The 16634-nt window shown below is 35.9% G+C and overlaps 2 protein-coding genes across 4 annotated transcripts; both read left to right on the forward strand.

Annotated features, from left to right (window-relative positions):
• Nucleotides 1-1197: 1197 nt before the first annotated feature.
• Nucleotides 1198-10584, forward strand: LOC121772265 (phospholipase D zeta 1-like). Of its 3 annotated transcripts, XM_042169287.1 has the most exons (20): nt 1198-1657; nt 2819-2920; nt 3145-3260; nt 3361-3502; nt 4011-4181; nt 4719-4892; nt 5254-5496; nt 5592-5708; nt 5958-6097; nt 6206-6355; nt 6739-6895; nt 6976-7500; nt 8071-8181; nt 8309-8455; nt 8530-8727; nt 9022-9123; nt 9299-9430; nt 9558-9623; nt 9789-9850; nt 9931-10584. In XM_042169287.1, exons 1-20 carry the CDS (start codon nt 1403-1405, stop codon nt 10178-10180), a joined length of 3360 nt encoding a protein of 1119 aa, XP_042025221.1. In that variant the 5' UTR covers nt 1198-1402; the 3' UTR covers nt 10181-10584. The 3 variants fall into 3 exon arrangements, with proteins under 3 accessions (XP_042025221.1, XP_042025222.1, XP_042025223.1); XM_042169288.1 differs by lacking the exons at nt 1198-1657; nt 2819-2920 and having other exon boundaries at nt 3147-3260; nt 3330-3502; XM_042169289.1 differs by lacking the exons at nt 1198-1657; nt 2819-2920 and having other exon boundaries at nt 3147-3260; nt 3345-3502.
• A 3244-nt stretch (nt 10585-13828) lies between these two features.
• On the forward strand, nt 13829-16267 carry LOC121770599. The gene is made up of 8 exons (XM_042167350.1): nt 13829-14023; nt 14172-14302; nt 14802-14879; nt 14975-15019; nt 15110-15154; nt 15255-15306; nt 15543-15639; nt 15800-16267. Exons 1-8 carry the CDS (start codon nt 13888-13890, stop codon nt 15963-15965), a joined length of 750 nt encoding a protein of 249 aa, XP_042023284.1. The 5' UTR covers nt 13829-13887; the 3' UTR covers nt 15966-16267.
• Nucleotides 16268-16634: the final 367 nt, after the last annotated feature.

A 16634-nucleotide genomic window follows, 5' to 3' on the forward strand; every position in this document is an offset into this window, starting at 1 on the left:
GTGAATTTTTCGTGACCGAAAATCGCCCGGATTAGATTTTCATGCAATCGGCTAGCGAAGATTTCCCCTTCAAATTGGCACTACACAGTAAAACTAACATTGATGATTACGATCATTATCCTCATCCCCTTGTTTAGTAGCATTAGCAGTAGTGCGAATGTCCCGACGGATATCCCAAAAACACCTCTTGCCACGTCATACGGACATCCCATTGCGGATGTCACGTCATACGGATATCTTATTGCATAGTGGCGGACATCCCGACGGACTTTCCACAATAAAAAAAATTAATACAATAATCGGGACGTCCGTGGGAGTCAACGCAATGGCGGACGTCGCGACGGATATCCGCGGAACGCTGCGGAATTCCGGTGTCCGCAGCGAATGTCCGTATCCGTGCCTCCCTAGCACAATGGTGGACGTCTCACGCAGACTTTCGGTACGCCGGTCGGAATTCTGCCTGGACGGGCGCCATTGCTAATGCTCAAGAGAGAGAACGTGCATATCATAATTAGAAAAGTGTGTTTTTGCATCAATAAATGTGAAGATCACATTAAAATACTAGTACTACTACTATTTTTAAATATGGAGTGACTTTTTATTAAACAAAATTATTCAAATTGTTGACCAGTAAAGAACACGTTTTCGGAAATGCGATAAAGGTGGGAACATGTACGATATTATTAATAAGTAGAATGCAATGTTGTGCATCAGATATAGTTATTAATTCAATGCTTATATGAGTAAGTTTTAAACACATATAATTTGTAATTTAACATACAAACAATGACACGTTTTACGGTTTAATTCATGGAACCTTAAAAAAAAGAGGATTTATTAATGTAACCTTAATATATGCATTTAGTGGAGAAAAATACAAGCTATAATTCAACCATAGACACAATAAAATTCAAACATATAGTATTAAATTGATTAGAACAGTATTTTTAAATTGACAAATACTAAAACATGTTTAAATCTACTTTACAAACACATATCGACGTTACACTTTGTGATTGAATTAATTACATTTATCTTGAAATAACTAAATCTATTTACCCCAAGATAGAGTGATAATAATATTCATAACTAGAGTTAGTATTAACCCTCATCATTATTCACATCCCAAGTGATTTAAAATATAAATTTCCACATTTAAAAAGTAATTATATAAAGCGAAACAGAAACCATCAAAATTAACCAAAATTTGAAGGGAAAAAAAGGAAGAAGAAAGAAACATCTAAACATCTGGAATTCCGTTTCTCACCTTCTTTCCATCTCTTTTAATCTCCTCAATTCTCAAACATCCATTGCAGTTTAGATCTCCACATTCAAATTTTGATTATTCCATTCGGTATTTGATTTTTCCATACAAATATCTAGAGTGTGAAATCGAGGAGAGATGTCATCGACGGAGCAATTGATGGGCGGCGTCGGAAGCAGTGGGGCGAAGTACGTCCAAATGCAATCTGAGACGGATTATACGACGATGGAATCGTCTTTTTATTCGTTCCATCAGCACAATTTTCAGGGCAGCGAGCCGCCGCGGATTTTTCATGAGCTACCTAAAGCTATGATTATTCAAGTTTCGCGGCCGGATGCTGGTGATATAAGTCCCATGCAACTGACATACACGATTGAATTCCAATACAAACAGGTGCGAAGTCAGTTTCGGATTGTGATTTTGTTATGATCTCGATGAGGTGTCAGGGGATGAGATTTGTTGAGTTTGTAGCTCATCACGGAAGATCGTAGGGTATAGTGATTCGACCAATTAGATTTCTGTGATTTCGCGGTCGAGTGAATCCTGAATATATTGTGGTTTGTTTGCTAAGGAAATTTTGTTTTTGTTTGATGAAGTTGTTTGAAAGGTCAATTTCTTAGTTTGTAGAGCAGAGTTTTGGAAGATGCTTTCACCTTCTGTTGCTAGCTTCATTGGAATGGATTTATAAATTATGCAGACTTGCGGTTTTCTGCTTTAATCAAATGTGAAAATGTGGTTTGCTCAAGTGGAAGTTACTCGTTCATGGAAAGGGAAGTGATTGTGTCAATTCAGAAGGAAACTAGACCCCCTTCAAGCTTTAGAAAAAATAAGCATCACTTTCTAGAAGTTATGGTTAGAGTTGATTACCGGGGGGAACTTCTTTGGTAGAAGAAGAAAAAAGAAAGAAGAAAGAAAAGACAAGAAAGGAAAGAAAAAATATGAATGGAGTGAATAAATATTACAGTACGTAATTACATAAGTACATTTTTGTTGTATCTTTCTTCTTCTTTGTGTGTGTGTGTGTGTGTGTGTGTGTTTATCTTCAACCTAAACTGAAGCTCCAAATATGGTTTAAAGTTTATAGTGATTATAGTTTTTGTGTTGGCAAAAGTATAGTACTAATAAACTAAGGGAAGGTCTTGCATGTACCCCTGTAAGAGGATTCTTTACGATGAGTATTGATAGGATAGCGAAGCAATTCTTACACCATTTATGCATCATAACTTTACCCCTAAAGTTATGATTATTTGAGCTAGATTATGGTTTTGCTTGTTTTGGACGCTACTTCTTTGTGGAAACTGAAGTGGTGAAGTCAATTAAGTGTAAAATAAACCCCTGCTCCTCCCCATTCAGCTTTGAATTGAACCAAAAATCAGTTTCTAGTAGTTATGGCCGTAGTTGAGTACTAGGAGGGTTGTGGATATGGATGAGCATCTATAAAAACCTGTGTGTAATAGTTTGATTTCTGGCTTTTTTTTCTCATCCAGTTCTGTTTATCAACAAATGAGCAGTTTATTTTCTAACTTGCTTGACTATTGTTCAATTGTACTACAGTTCAAGTGGCAGTTAATGAAGAAAGCTTCACAAGTTTTTTATTTACACTTTGCATTGAAGAAGCGAAAATTTATTGAGGAGATTCATGAAAAACAAGAGCAGGTACTACTAAAGTGTAGAATAATTATAATTTATCCAACTAATCATTTGTTTTAAATATTACAATGACTGGGAAACATAGACGTTTCACTTTGTACATGACTTCAAGTTCCTCTGTTTTATATTCTCCTTTTGGCTAATGTGTCCAACTCAATTTTTCCGCAATACTTGTTTTGAGTTTTTATAAATATTTATCAGATAATTTAATTTGCTTCCTAAATTTTAAGGTCAAAGAATGGCTTCAAAATCTTGGAATAGGAGACCATGTAACCGTTATTCAAGATGATGAGGAGGGTGATGATGAAGCTGTTCCTTCACGCAATGATGAGATAGCTAAAAACAGGTGCTTCTTAGTCAACTTGGTGGATTTAGATGTACAAAAGTGTGAATATACTGATTTCTGTTGTAATAGTTATAAATCTTACAGGTCGTTTTTTGTTCAGAGATGTTCCATCAAGTGCTGCACTTCCAATTATTCGGCCGGCACTTTTAAGGCAACACTCAATGTCTGACCGAGCAAGAGGAGCAATGCAGGGATACTTAAATCACTTTCTAAGCAACATAGATATAGTAAATTCTCAGGAGGTATGGCTTCTCGGCATTAGTTTATTTGCATTTGCTTCTAGGAGATCTATGTTTATCTAAACATTTTCTTTTGATAAGATTTCCTGTGTTTACTGGAAAGAGAATGAAGTTTGGCTTTGTAGTGGGGGGCCACACGGATTTAACTTGTGGGTAACGGGTGGGCATGCTCGATACCACGAATTATTACCCTCTCCCTTTTGTCTTATGAAACCAACGGCGCTTGACAGCTCCATAAGACAAAGTTAGTAACCGACTTCCTGTGTGAATTTTATACTGGGACACTTACTAGCTATGTCTTGGGCAGCAAAATGATGATCATGCAAAATGTCATTGGCCATTTATATATAATGATTTGCTCAAATATGATACTAGTACTAACCCTTATAAAATTCTAGCTTAACTCCTTTCACCATAGAAAGATGTATGTGTATTATTTCACTTATAAGTGGCCTGTTATTCCGAGATCCTTTTGCTTGCTTTGATCTGGTCAACTTTTGTTACATTGTAGGTGTGTAAGTTTTTGGAAGTTTCCAAGCTGTCTTTCTCACCAGAGTATGGTCCTAAGCTTAAGGAAGATTACATTATGGTCAAGCATTTATCTAAGATTTTGGGCAACGAAGAACAGACAAAATGCTGTGCATGTTCATGGTTCTGTTGTTGCAGAGATAATTGGCAGAAGGTTTGATCTATCATTAGTGATTAATATGAGTAGTTTAATAATTTGAATACTTTGTTCTCTATTTGCCTTTTTTGGATTTTCAATTTTGTTACTTAGTAATTAGTGGTTAGCCCAATAGTTTTGACTCTGAATACTTTGTCAACTTTAGTTTTCTTTATAGAGAACTTCTGTTTAGTAATTTGTTTTCCCTTGGGCCATCTGCGCTTCCTGATTTGATACATATAAGTGTTAATTTCTATAGTGAATGTATGTTTGTATTCAATCTGGTTGCTAGCAATTTTTATATGTTCAGTCAAGTCATATAGACTTGCAATTTGTTAAAATTTGATTTTCAGTTTTCCTTGTGTTATTGCTATGTGAGCATTTTAGCTAATAGGTAACTCTTGTTCTTTGTCTCATTTCCTGTGACTTAGTTGTTTCTCCTTTCTCTTGTGCATACTGCATCTCAACTCCCGAAGGCTAATAACCTTCCAGTCACATCTCTTAGTTCGTAAAATTTTAGATATTAGCTTTCTAAGTTATTCAAATAATCTACAGGTATGGGCAGTGCTAAAACCTGGGTTCCTGGCCTTCCTTAAAGATCCTTTTGATCCCAAGCCCATAGACATTGTAGTATTTGATGTTCTACCAGCCTCAGATAGCAATGGAGACAGCCAAGTATCCTTGGCAAAAGAAGTCAACGACCATAATCCATTACGCCATTATTTCAGGGTAAGTTGTGTATTAATCATTTATTTTCTTGAAGCAATTCTATTCTGGGTTTATCTTTTTTCTTCAGCAACCATTTTGAAACTTTCTTCGACCTGCTAGGAGTTAAATGTGCTCTAGGCTTCACTGAAGCTCAAATTTCATAACATTGCTGATTGTGCTGATGTTCGTATTTTGAGACTTCTCAAAGTTTTGCTTCCGATGATTTAGTAGCCAACTTGGATATTTTAACTAAATTGTTCTACATAGTTCATGTAGTTTTGCAAGTACCAGTTCTTTGTTTTTTTTAGTTTAACTAGAAGTTCTCATGCAATATGTTTCATATTTAACTAGTGTTTCAGTAATTCATTGAATTCTATGTTAGGTGACTTGTGGGACTAGGAGCATAAAGCTTAGAACAAAAAGTGATGAAAAAGTTAAAGATTGGGTGGCTGCAATCAATGATGCGGCTATTCAACCGCATGAAGGTTGGTGTCACCCCCATCGGTTTGGATCTTTTGCTCCACCCCGGGGTCTGATTGAAGATGGTAGTCAAGCTCAGTGGTTTGTGGATGGACGGGCTGCTTTTGAAGCTATTGCTTTAGCTATTGAGGAAGCTAAATCAGAGGTTTTTATCTTTTGACTTTTTGATTGTCTTTTTTCTGACATAAACTGCTGATTATTTTCTGTTCTTGTGACAAAATACTGGATATTTGATGGTAGATTTTCATATGTGGGTGGTGGATGTGCCCAGAACTATTCCTTCGGCGTCCATTTCGTGCTAATGCATCCTCTAGGCTTGATTCTCTACTGGAATCTAAGGCCAAGCAAGGTGTTCAGGTAGTAAAATATTTTGATAATATCAAATTATCAATCAATATTCTACGGAAATCATTTCGGATTTACTAGGTTTCTTTGGGTCGGAAGATTCACTATTGGATTGAGGATTCTTTTGGGGCTATATCATCTCTAAAGAGTCTTGAGTCTTCCGTTGTCAGCATACAAATTGCTTGGGATAATATTCCTCTAATAAGTTTTTTCCTGATTCACTTGAATGCTTGATGATTTGTATTTTTCTACCTTATCTAGGTATACATTCTTCTGTACAAAGAGGTTGCCCTAGCTCTGAAAATAAACAGTGTCTATAGCAAGAAAAAACTCCTGGGTATTCATGAGAATATCAGAGTACTTCGGTATCCTGACCATTTTTCTTCTGGTGTCTATTTATGGTATGCTTCAGTCATAAGTGAGAGTTTGCTCACATCATGGCTTTGTCCGATAGCTTCCCATATTGAAAAACTGGCGTTCTTTATACACAAATTGCATGTTGTGTGTAGGTCCCACCATGAAAAGATCGTTATTGTGGACCACCAAATATGTTTTGTTGGAGGACTTGATCTGTGCTTTGGTCGTTATGATTCCGGTGAGCATCAAGTGGGTGATTATCCATCTCAAATTTGGCCTGGCAAAGATTATTACAATCCAAGGTATATTTTAATGTGTAGTGGTTGAAATAATCATTTTAGTGATAGTCTGAAAGCTTTAGTAGCTGATCATCATTGGATTTTTTGTCAGTTACATATTATTTGTGACTTGACTTAACCGATTACGTTTTTAAGTTTTTTGTTCCATTCTCTTTCTGATCATGGCTAGGTTTTGGCTCTGAAATCACCATAACATGAGTATTGTAATATGCTCTGGAAATTATTGCTTTTTTTTGTCATTGCTCTATGTACTACCACCAGTACAACTTATTAACTCGTTTCTGTTGAAACACAACTACAGTGTTCCTTCTTTGACAAGTCCATTTATCCAGACTTGGATTGAAATACTCATAACACATGGAATACTGACTTGTATGCTATCTCAGGGAATCTGAGCCTAATTCCTGGGAAGACACAATGAAGGATGAATTAGATCGATTCAAAAATCCACGCATGCCTTGGCATGATGTTCACTGTGCTCTATGGGGGCCACCCTGCCGTGACATAGCTCGACATTTTGTACAGAGATGGAATTATGCAAAGGTCAAATTTATCACTGTCAGTTTCAAGTTATATACACCATGAAAATTTCTCTGTACTTATATTTCTTCATGATCTTCCAGAGAAATAAGGCTCCAAATGAACAAGCAATTCCTCTGCTTTTGCCTCAGCACCACATGGTTATCCCTCATTACATGGGAAAAAGCACGGAGATAGAGATTGAAAATGAGGATGAGTACAGCAATAATAAACAAATCAAAAGAAATGACTCCTTTTCCTCATCATATCAAGATGTCCCATTGCTTATGCCTCAAGAGGCTACTGGGCTAGATGATGTAAAGGTTGAACCTAAACTGAATGGATTTAACTCACAGAACAATCTTAATGGTCAGACAAGCAAGAGTGCCAAGACTTCTTTCTGCTTCCGTAAATCCAAAGTTGAACCACTGATCCCTGATATGCCCATGAAGGGTTTTGTGGATGATCTTGACTCCTTGGATATCCAGCGTGAGTTCCCTTCCCATGTGAAGAAGCCTGGCACTGAAGGTTCAGAGATGGAATGGTGGGAAGCACAAGAACGAGGTGATCAAGTTGTTTCTTCTGATGAAATTGGACAGGTCGGTCCTCGGGTTTCGTGTCGCTGTCAGGTGAGTTTCAATCTCCAAAATGGCCTTAAGATAATTTAGATGGTGATCTCCAATCACATTTCAACTCTTCAATGCTTATTCATCTGCATTGTACATGGGTTGTAGTCATTCTACCCCTTTAGTTCAAGAGCTCACATGCTGTTTAGTATTTACACATGCAGTGCACTCCCTGCTGCTAGCTCTGTATGTGCTAATACTGTTAAAGGATCATTACATCAATTTCCTTAAAGTTGTGCATCATCGAGAGAATATTCTTTTAGTCACTGGTTCGGAATGTATCAGCTGAATCACCCTGTATCATTTTCATAGTCATTTAGGGAAATCTTTGAAGTGGCCTCCTGAGTTACCAATAGTCTTGTGTAATGAATCCATCAAATAACCTGTTTACTCAATATTGTAGGCTTTATCCCAGTGAACCTCCTTTCTCCCCATATATCTCACGAAAACATCAATATTGAATTCTAACTTTCCTACTGATACACATACTTGTTTCAAAAAGTTGCTTCTGATGATTAATATGTTTGTTATCAATATTGAATCCTCCTTATCCTTATGGCCTGTGATTTTCAGATTATACGGAGTGTCAGCCAGTGGTCAGCTGGCACAAGCCAGATTGAAGAAAGTATTCACAAAGCATATTGTTCACTTATTGACAGAGCAGAACATATTGTTTACATCGAGGTTGAACTAGCTTTAATCTCTAATTTACAGTTACATATATCTAAATCTAGATATTTTTGGCAAAAGTTGTCTTTCGGTAGCTCGCTATTCAAATTTCTGACATACTTTTGATGAAATTTGTGTCCAGAATCAATTCTTCATCTCTGGTCTATCAGGTGATGAAACTATTCAAAATCGTGTGTTGGAAGCATTGTATAAGCGTATTGTGCGAGCTCACAATGAGAAGAAGTGTTTCAGGGTTATTGTTGTCATACCGCTGCTACCTGGGTTCCAGGTAATTATATTCTTGAAGAGTCATGATTGCTGTTACTTCTTCTTTGTATTTTTCACATTGCTAATATATAATAGGGTGGTGTGGATGATTCTGGGGCTGCATCTGTGAGAGCCATTATGCACTGGCAATATCGAACAATATGCAGAGGACACAAGTCAATAATGCATAATCTCTATGAACTTCTTGGCCCTAAAATGCACGAATACATATCTTTTTTCGGTTTAAGAGCATATGGCAGACTTTTTGATGGCGGACCTATTGCTACTAGTCAGGTACATATGCAGTTCTTCTGATAATCTACAGCATGTATGTTCCTTGGTTATAGAGTTCGTCAAAAAGTGTAACAGTCTCTGATTAAGCTTCTCAAAGTCTGTTCTTGAGGGGTTTTTTGAGATGGCTGTGGTAAACTATTATAGAATTGTGGATATGCATCTAATATCTGCTTAATCTTAAAAATATTACTCTCATTCTTAAGAATTGTGGATTATGATAATTCTTTTGGCAGTTCACTGAATTTTGGAGTTGATGACGCTAACAATTTCGTACTATGTTTGTATATTTTTCAGGTATATGTTCATAGCAAGATAATGATTGTTGATGATCGCTATGCATTGATTGGATCTGCTAATATCAATGATAGAAGTTTGCTTGGATCTCGAGATTCTGAGGTATGATCTAAATCGGGCACTACAACTTTGTAAATGAAAATAACACATCTTTGATTCAGCAAACAATAAGAATACATGCGTGCTTCACCATAAGCTGTCTGTGGTTTCAAGAAAACATATTGAATTTTGTTGGAGCACTAATCGAGGACAATGAAATTGAATGAATCATTTTCAGATTGGAGCACTAATCGAGGACAATGAATTTGTTGATTCATGGATGGGAGGCAAGTCCTGGAAAGCTGGGAAATTTGCATTGAGTCTCCGCCTTTCACTATGGTGTGAACATCTTGGCCTTCATGCAGGAGAGGTTTGTTTAAACTTTTATTTCACAAACATATTGCATTTGAAGATAGATAGCTAATATGTCGAAGAAAATAAAATGGAAGTTGAGTCCTTTCCTATGCTCTAACAATGCTGCTTTTGTTGCTATTTAGGTTAACAAAATAAGAGATCCTGTGATTGATTCAACCTATAAGGATATATGGATGGCAACTGCAAAGGTGAGAAAACATATGCACTTATCTCCAATCAGGTGTTCGTTTCATATTATTAGAACTAAGCACATGCCATGATTGCTACTGCATTTGCACAAACATTTGTAAGTTACCACCGGTCCATCATAATCCTTATTTAACCAGTTTGTTTTCAAATTCTTCTATTGACAGACAAACACAATGATCTACCAAGATGTGTTTTCCTGTTTACCAAATGATCTGATAAATACAAGGTGCGCTCAGTCACATCTCATCCACATATTTTTCGTTTTGATCGTCCATTGCTTGCTCATTCGTCCAACTTAAAACACAGGATTTCCCTCCGGCAATGCATGGTCTCGTGGAAGGCAAAAGTTGGCCACACAACTACTGATTTAGGGATAGCCCCGAACAAGCTAGAAAACCACCAAGAGGGGGGCGCCACAAACACAGATCCCATGGAAAGATTGAAATCTATTAAGGGACACCTTGTTTCATTTCCTCTGGAATTCATGTCCAAGGAAGATCTGAGGCCTGTTTTCAACGAAAGCGAATACTATGCTTCACCTCAGGTTTTCCATTGAGATCAACCAAACTCCGTCAACTATCGACAGGGATGAGGTACAAATTCTTGTCATCCGGTAACCACACACTTGCTGTTCTGCACAAGCCGGTTGTTGTATATTAACAGTAAAGGAGTTGATTCACAGCTGCAGCCGTAAATAAAGGCCTCATCCATGTATTTGATAGATACAATAATGATGGCAGTTTCCTGTTTAATTATTCATGAACAGATTTCCTCCTCGTTGCGCAACTCTTAAATGTAGTGTACATCTCAATTTTGTGATCTAGATAATTGATTTTTTCTTGGTATTTCCTAAAATAAATGGATATGAGTGAACTACATAAATTGTCTATGGACTTCGAGGTCTGCATATTTGTGGTCCCTGAACTTTAAAAATATCATAGTAATCCCTAAATTGTGATTTTTGCTCGTTTTATTGTCATTTTACCCTTTTTTTCAAAAAATTCGGACATAAATGGCCTCCAATGCATGAGTGGCAATTTTGCACTTTTCACAGTCCACTAAGAACTCTCATTTGCATTGAAAATGGTGTTTTGTCGAGATTACATTTCTCGGCCAAGGGAAGTGGTAATAAATTGAATTGACATATTTAAGAATATTTTAAGTTTTAGTAAATAAAATAAAATCTTGATTCATATTTCTTCAATTGTTTAAATATTAATATAAAAATAATTATGTCAATAAAAATAAATTTAATAAGGCTTTCTTTTCTACATAGAATTGGAATTGGAGCCTTCAATTACAAATTAAGTGTTTGGTATCATAAAAATTCTTGGATTTGGAATTGAATTACAATTCCAAATCCTTCAATTCCACAATTTGAATTTCATATCAAAAGTAGTTGAATTTCAAATATTTATTAAATTACATACACTGCACACAATTTTACACACACATTGCACACATATTCACACACACTACATGCACACATTCACACTGCACAACACTGCACATATTCACACAACACTGCACACATTCACACACACACTGCACACAATAATTTTTTTCAAATTCAATTCCATATCAACTATCTCATTTTGCCAAACAAAGGATTTAGAATTATAATTCAATTCCTTCCAATTCAATTCAATTCCATAGAATTTCAATTTCGTGTACCAAACAGACCCTAAAGTTACAATTATTTTTGAAATTTCAATGTAACTAAATTGCTTAATTAATTAAGTACAAATTTTAAAATCTAAATCATCTTATACGAGAAACTTCGACAAATTAAACTCATCAATTTTCTAATAGTGAATGAACATATCATTTTTATACATCAATTTTCTAATAGTGAATGAACACTACATTTCCTATAGAATATATTTGCTTGAAGTGTTTGTGCCTCTAGTATATCTTTTCAAGTACTTTGGGCTTCAAAATTATGATGTACCATGTATTTAAGTAATTTTTAAAAATAACTTATAGTATGACAGAAACTAAGTTTTTTTTTTTCTATGCATTATTATTTTATGTCAAAGAAATAGTTTAATGTTTAAAATGATTTTTTAAGAATATTAGCAGTCCCTCCAATAGTTTAATGTTTAAAATGAATTTTTAAGAAAATTAGTACTCATTCATCCATAACAGATGTCACACCTTCCATAATACTTAGTTTATTCCACAAAAGATGTCACATTTCTTTTTTTTTTTAAATAAGTTCTCTGACATTAATATAAATATATTATTTTTCTCTTCAATTAACATATAAAACAATACTTTCATTATTCAAGTGTGTCATATGTTATGAGACGGAAGAAGTAACGTATGTGGACAAGCCACATCAACCGTTTTCACTTCTAAAATTTGACGATTACAATTGATGTGTAATTTTCGAGTTCAATTATCAAGTGTATATTCACACAAGTTAAATTAATTAACTCTAATATTACAGCAATACTGCAAGAATACAGTGTCGATTGTAATACTTTGAGTGTCGATCCACAGGGAAGGAATTGATTATTTAATTCTACAACAAAGAAAAGACAAACTAAAAGATGATTTGTTTTGAAGATTTCGATTTCCAAAAGTTGATGACAAAGAACAATTACAAGTTAACTAAGGAAAACTTTTCAAATAGGAAAGAGACACTCCAAGTTGCTCACGAGGCTTGTATTATTCTACACCTTTAATAAGGAAACATACGAAGGGGTTAAACCATCAACCTAATCACGTACACTGAACATGTTTGTGACGTATAATCCACAGTCAGCTGAACACTTGTTCCGTGAATTAATTTTCAAAGATATTAAATTCTTGTAGAAGCGCGGGAATAAAAGATCCTCTACTATAATCCCCTACTTAATCCACTATCAAATTATCCTCTGAACAATTCTAATTCGATAGCAATCCAACAATCAATCATTCCTAAACTATGTTAAAGAGACAAAAGCTTAATAAATAACATCACTATATTATTAGCCAAAAACATAGTGAATAGATATTGAGCACATTGTTGGACACAACATATGAAATCAACGGTGTAAAAACATCTATACAAGCCTAGATTACAACTTGGAGCAACATAGGGAGCTTAGCCTAAACACATAGTGAAAATGCAATACAAAACCGTAGGGTTCAAGCTCTCGTTGAGTGGAGTTAGGATGTGGAGTCGGATCGTCGGAAAGTTGGCCGGAACTTCTTCCTCTCTTCTTCCTCCTCTCTTTTCTCCTTTCTCTCTGTAAAAAATCGTCCCCCCTCTTCTGATCTTTTCTTCCTTTTTTATTCCTCAACTGCCGAGTAACTGCCTAGAATTGTTTGAGACTCCGAACGCCCGACCGGGCGAAATTAGAAGGGCCAATCGCCCGACCGGGCGAAAGGCTTCTGCATGGCTTCGCGGGAAACGCCCGACCGGGCGTTTAGGTGAAATCAAAACGCCCGCTCGAGCGAACTTTCTGGACTCCGCATGCACAAATGACCCGACCGGGCGTTTAGGTGATATCAAAACGCCCGCTCAAGCGAACTTTCTGGACTCCACATGCACAAATGAAAACGCCCGATCGGGCGTTTAGCAGCTTCAAAACGCCCGACCGGGCGAACTCTCTGGAATCTCTGCTATGCATTTCCGACGAACTTCCAGCTTCTAACACCCGAAACTACACTCAAAGCACGACTTGGTGAGTTACAATTAACATGAAATACGGGGTAAAGAATAGGAAAAATGCTTCGCATCAACAATTAACACAATGGTTGTAATTTTCGATAACTCAAATACTCCCTCCGTTCCACTTTAAGTGGAGCATTTTTATTCTGAGATGTGATTTTTATGTATTGTTATTTTATAAATTAAGTGAAGTGAATAAAATAAGATAAATGTGAAAAAAGTAAAAAGAGTAATATTTATATTTTTAAAAATGTCTTATTAAAAGTGAGATATTCTTTAAAAAAATAGTTCACCGAGAGGAGTATTAAATGATGGTTGAAAAATAGTTAAAGGTGCCAAAAATATTTACACGTGCCTGAATAAACAATGGTCGAAAAGCGACAGCAAATCGTTTTCATTGGCGATGTTAAGAAAATATGTTGCACGTGCTTCAAATAATGGTATGCACATTGAATGCGAGAGCAGTCTCACCTGTCTTCTTCACTTCCTCGATATGATTCCACTCACATCGCCCATTCCCCCGCATTTTCCACGTGCCTCTCTTCATTAACTCCCCCCCCCCCCCACTCTCCCCCGCCCTTTCTCATCCCCGCCTCTCCGCCATGCCGATCGGCGATTCTCCCACGCCTCTCCGCCAGAGCTCATTGCCTTTCGAGCTCAAAGACAAATCCGATTTTGATCAAATCGTCTCTTCCGACGAACTTGTTTCTGTCTGTGGGTTCGGCTCTCTTCTCTCCGGTTCGTGCCCACGACCTGTTTGATGAAATTACCCATAGAGAAATATTAGAGTTTACTTAAAAAATGATTTAATTGAATACATGAATAAAAATCAATATTTCTTTTACTTAGTTCTGTTTCTAATGTAATGGTATGAATGGTTGTGCAGAGAGAAGTGCGAGGAGCACATTTCCTGATTTGATCAATTTTAGAATTGCTAAATTGAATGGATTTCGGAGAGTTTTTGCACACGCAGCTCCTATTTTCTTTGAACGAGGCATAGCTAAACCGGAAACTAAGGTGCTTTTTTTGTTTTGTCAAAAGTTGAGATTTTTTTTGTGCTATTAGTTGGTAGAATCAACCGTAGTTGAGTTGTTGAATGCTTGAAAATATGAAGCATGCATATATATGTATATTAGGCTAATGAATTCTGCTCTGAACTGTCTCTGTTAACATGTGAATTTCAGGCAATGTACACGTTTTTGGTTCTTCACTTGGTTATTTATATGAATCTGGTTTGCTAATTACGATGGATATTGTCAGTTATAGAAATTATAGGAGATGTTCATTTGTTGGCTCAAGGAACTAAATTAGTTGAGGGTTTGTGACTTTGATTTAGGCCTTTATCTACTAAAACTGGAAAAGGAAACTGAACTGGTCAAGATTTCCGAGTTTTTTTGTTATTTGATTAGTAATTGTGTCCACAAAACGAGCATGAAGACTTGTTTACGGGAGAAGCAACGACGTAAGAGCTGGTTTGGTTTTAGTTCTGATGCAATCCTAGTTTCTTCTATAACAGGAGATTTCAAGCTTAAGCGTGGAACCTTGCGAAAGTGAAACTCTTATCGTCACCACTTTTGAGATTCAGAAATCAGAGGTATAGTATATATGATGGTTTTCTATGTTATTCTAATTGGAGTCTGAGCTTGAGAAACAGATCCTAACTGGGGACTTTTCTTGGTGGAAATGCAGATACCTGCTTTTATTGAAAGAGAACATGAATTCCGATTTTTAGCTGTGAGTTAGTTTAGTAATTATCTTTGATTTAGTCCCAGCAAATTCCTTGTTTTATTGTTACAACTTAAAAATATTTGTGTTTTTTTTCAGGTCATTCCTGAAACACTTAATGGGTTGTTTTACACAACTCCAGCGGTAAGCTAGATTAGTCTAATTTGGTTTCATTTTTCCGACTATGATGTAGCTTTCTCACTAACGGTTGCATCTCCAACTGTGTTGCTGTTTATTAATGCAGGTATTATGTGCACGCTATAGTGATGAAGAATACTTTCTGAACCGATGTAAAGGTGGTTTTTTTACTCTGTATCGTGCATAGATACTTGTATATTTTGCACCCAATGATACAATAGTAAACTCAACCTTAATTTTTTCAATTTTTATGCCATGATTTGGCTTTCATCCTTTTTTTGATTCAGTTTGGCTTTCATCTTGTTTTTGGATGATCATTGGCATTCATCCTTCTTCTTTTTTTATCCAAAACAACAGCTATGTGTGTTCTAATTTTCTAGACACTTGGTGGCAGGGAGCGAGGATATCTTATTTCAACGGTATGGGAAGTATGGCATCACCAAGATTTGGATGGATGACATCTTACCTTGTCGTGCTTATCTGCGCCACTGGTGAGTTCCACGAGTAGATGTTATTAGGTTCTTCCACACATCAAGATTTTCCTTTTTATCGAAAACTGAGTTTTATCGTATCCCAATCATTTTTTTAACATGGTGCTTTAAATTCCATTGCCATAACAAATGAGCTGACAAATCTTGAAAATTTGTGCAGTGTATTGGCAGCAAAGAACCTTAGTGATATGGCCTACGATAACTTCCTAGATCACACGTTTCTTGGTGATCGCACAACAACTATTCGCGAATACTTAGCAACCTCAGGATCGGGCATAATGGAAGAGGAGCCACCCGAAGATGTGAAACATCGCTATGGAGGCTGATATGAACTGCTCCTGGATGTGTCTTCCGAAGCAATATTTGCCCCCTGCCGTATGTAGGAAGACATTTTTCTATAGGTATAAATATTCTTATTTTTAAGTTATTTGGGACCATATAGAATGATATGTAAGCATTGTTTTCATCTTCTTGTACAGTTCCATTGTTGTCAGTATTTGAAGTTTTCAAGAAAAAAATCACTTTGATCTTTATTCATTCTCCCTTGGAAAAGTGATTGTAATCCTATTATAAAAGCTACTTATGAGTTTATATTTGAGATTATATAATTAAACTTGCATTTTTTTTATTTATTAATGCAACTACTCCAACTATATATGCGCAGGCAAATATTATACTGTACATTATAGAAGCAGAAACAACCTAATTTTATTACTACATCTTTTAGATGAAATGACCAAATTACATGAAAAATAGTTATTATAATTATTAGTTGAGAAACTTGTTTGAATGTAGTAGGGATGATGCATAACCTTGTATAGTTGTATTTGTAAATTATTTATGTTTTGACTTATGTTTGTTCAAATAAAATACCATCATTTCAAATTTGTATTTATTTGACAAAAATGAATATATTGAACACACGTGACTGAGCAAATTGTTCCAAAAATTCCTAGATCTTGAATTACTCTACAAATTCCAAAGCCATGGTGTCT

This window comes from Salvia splendens, chromosome 16 (assembly GCF_004379255.2).
Source record: "Salvia splendens isolate huo1 chromosome 16, SspV2, whole genome shotgun sequence".
Lineage (NCBI taxonomy): Eukaryota > Viridiplantae > Streptophyta > Magnoliopsida > Lamiales > Lamiaceae > Salvia > Salvia splendens.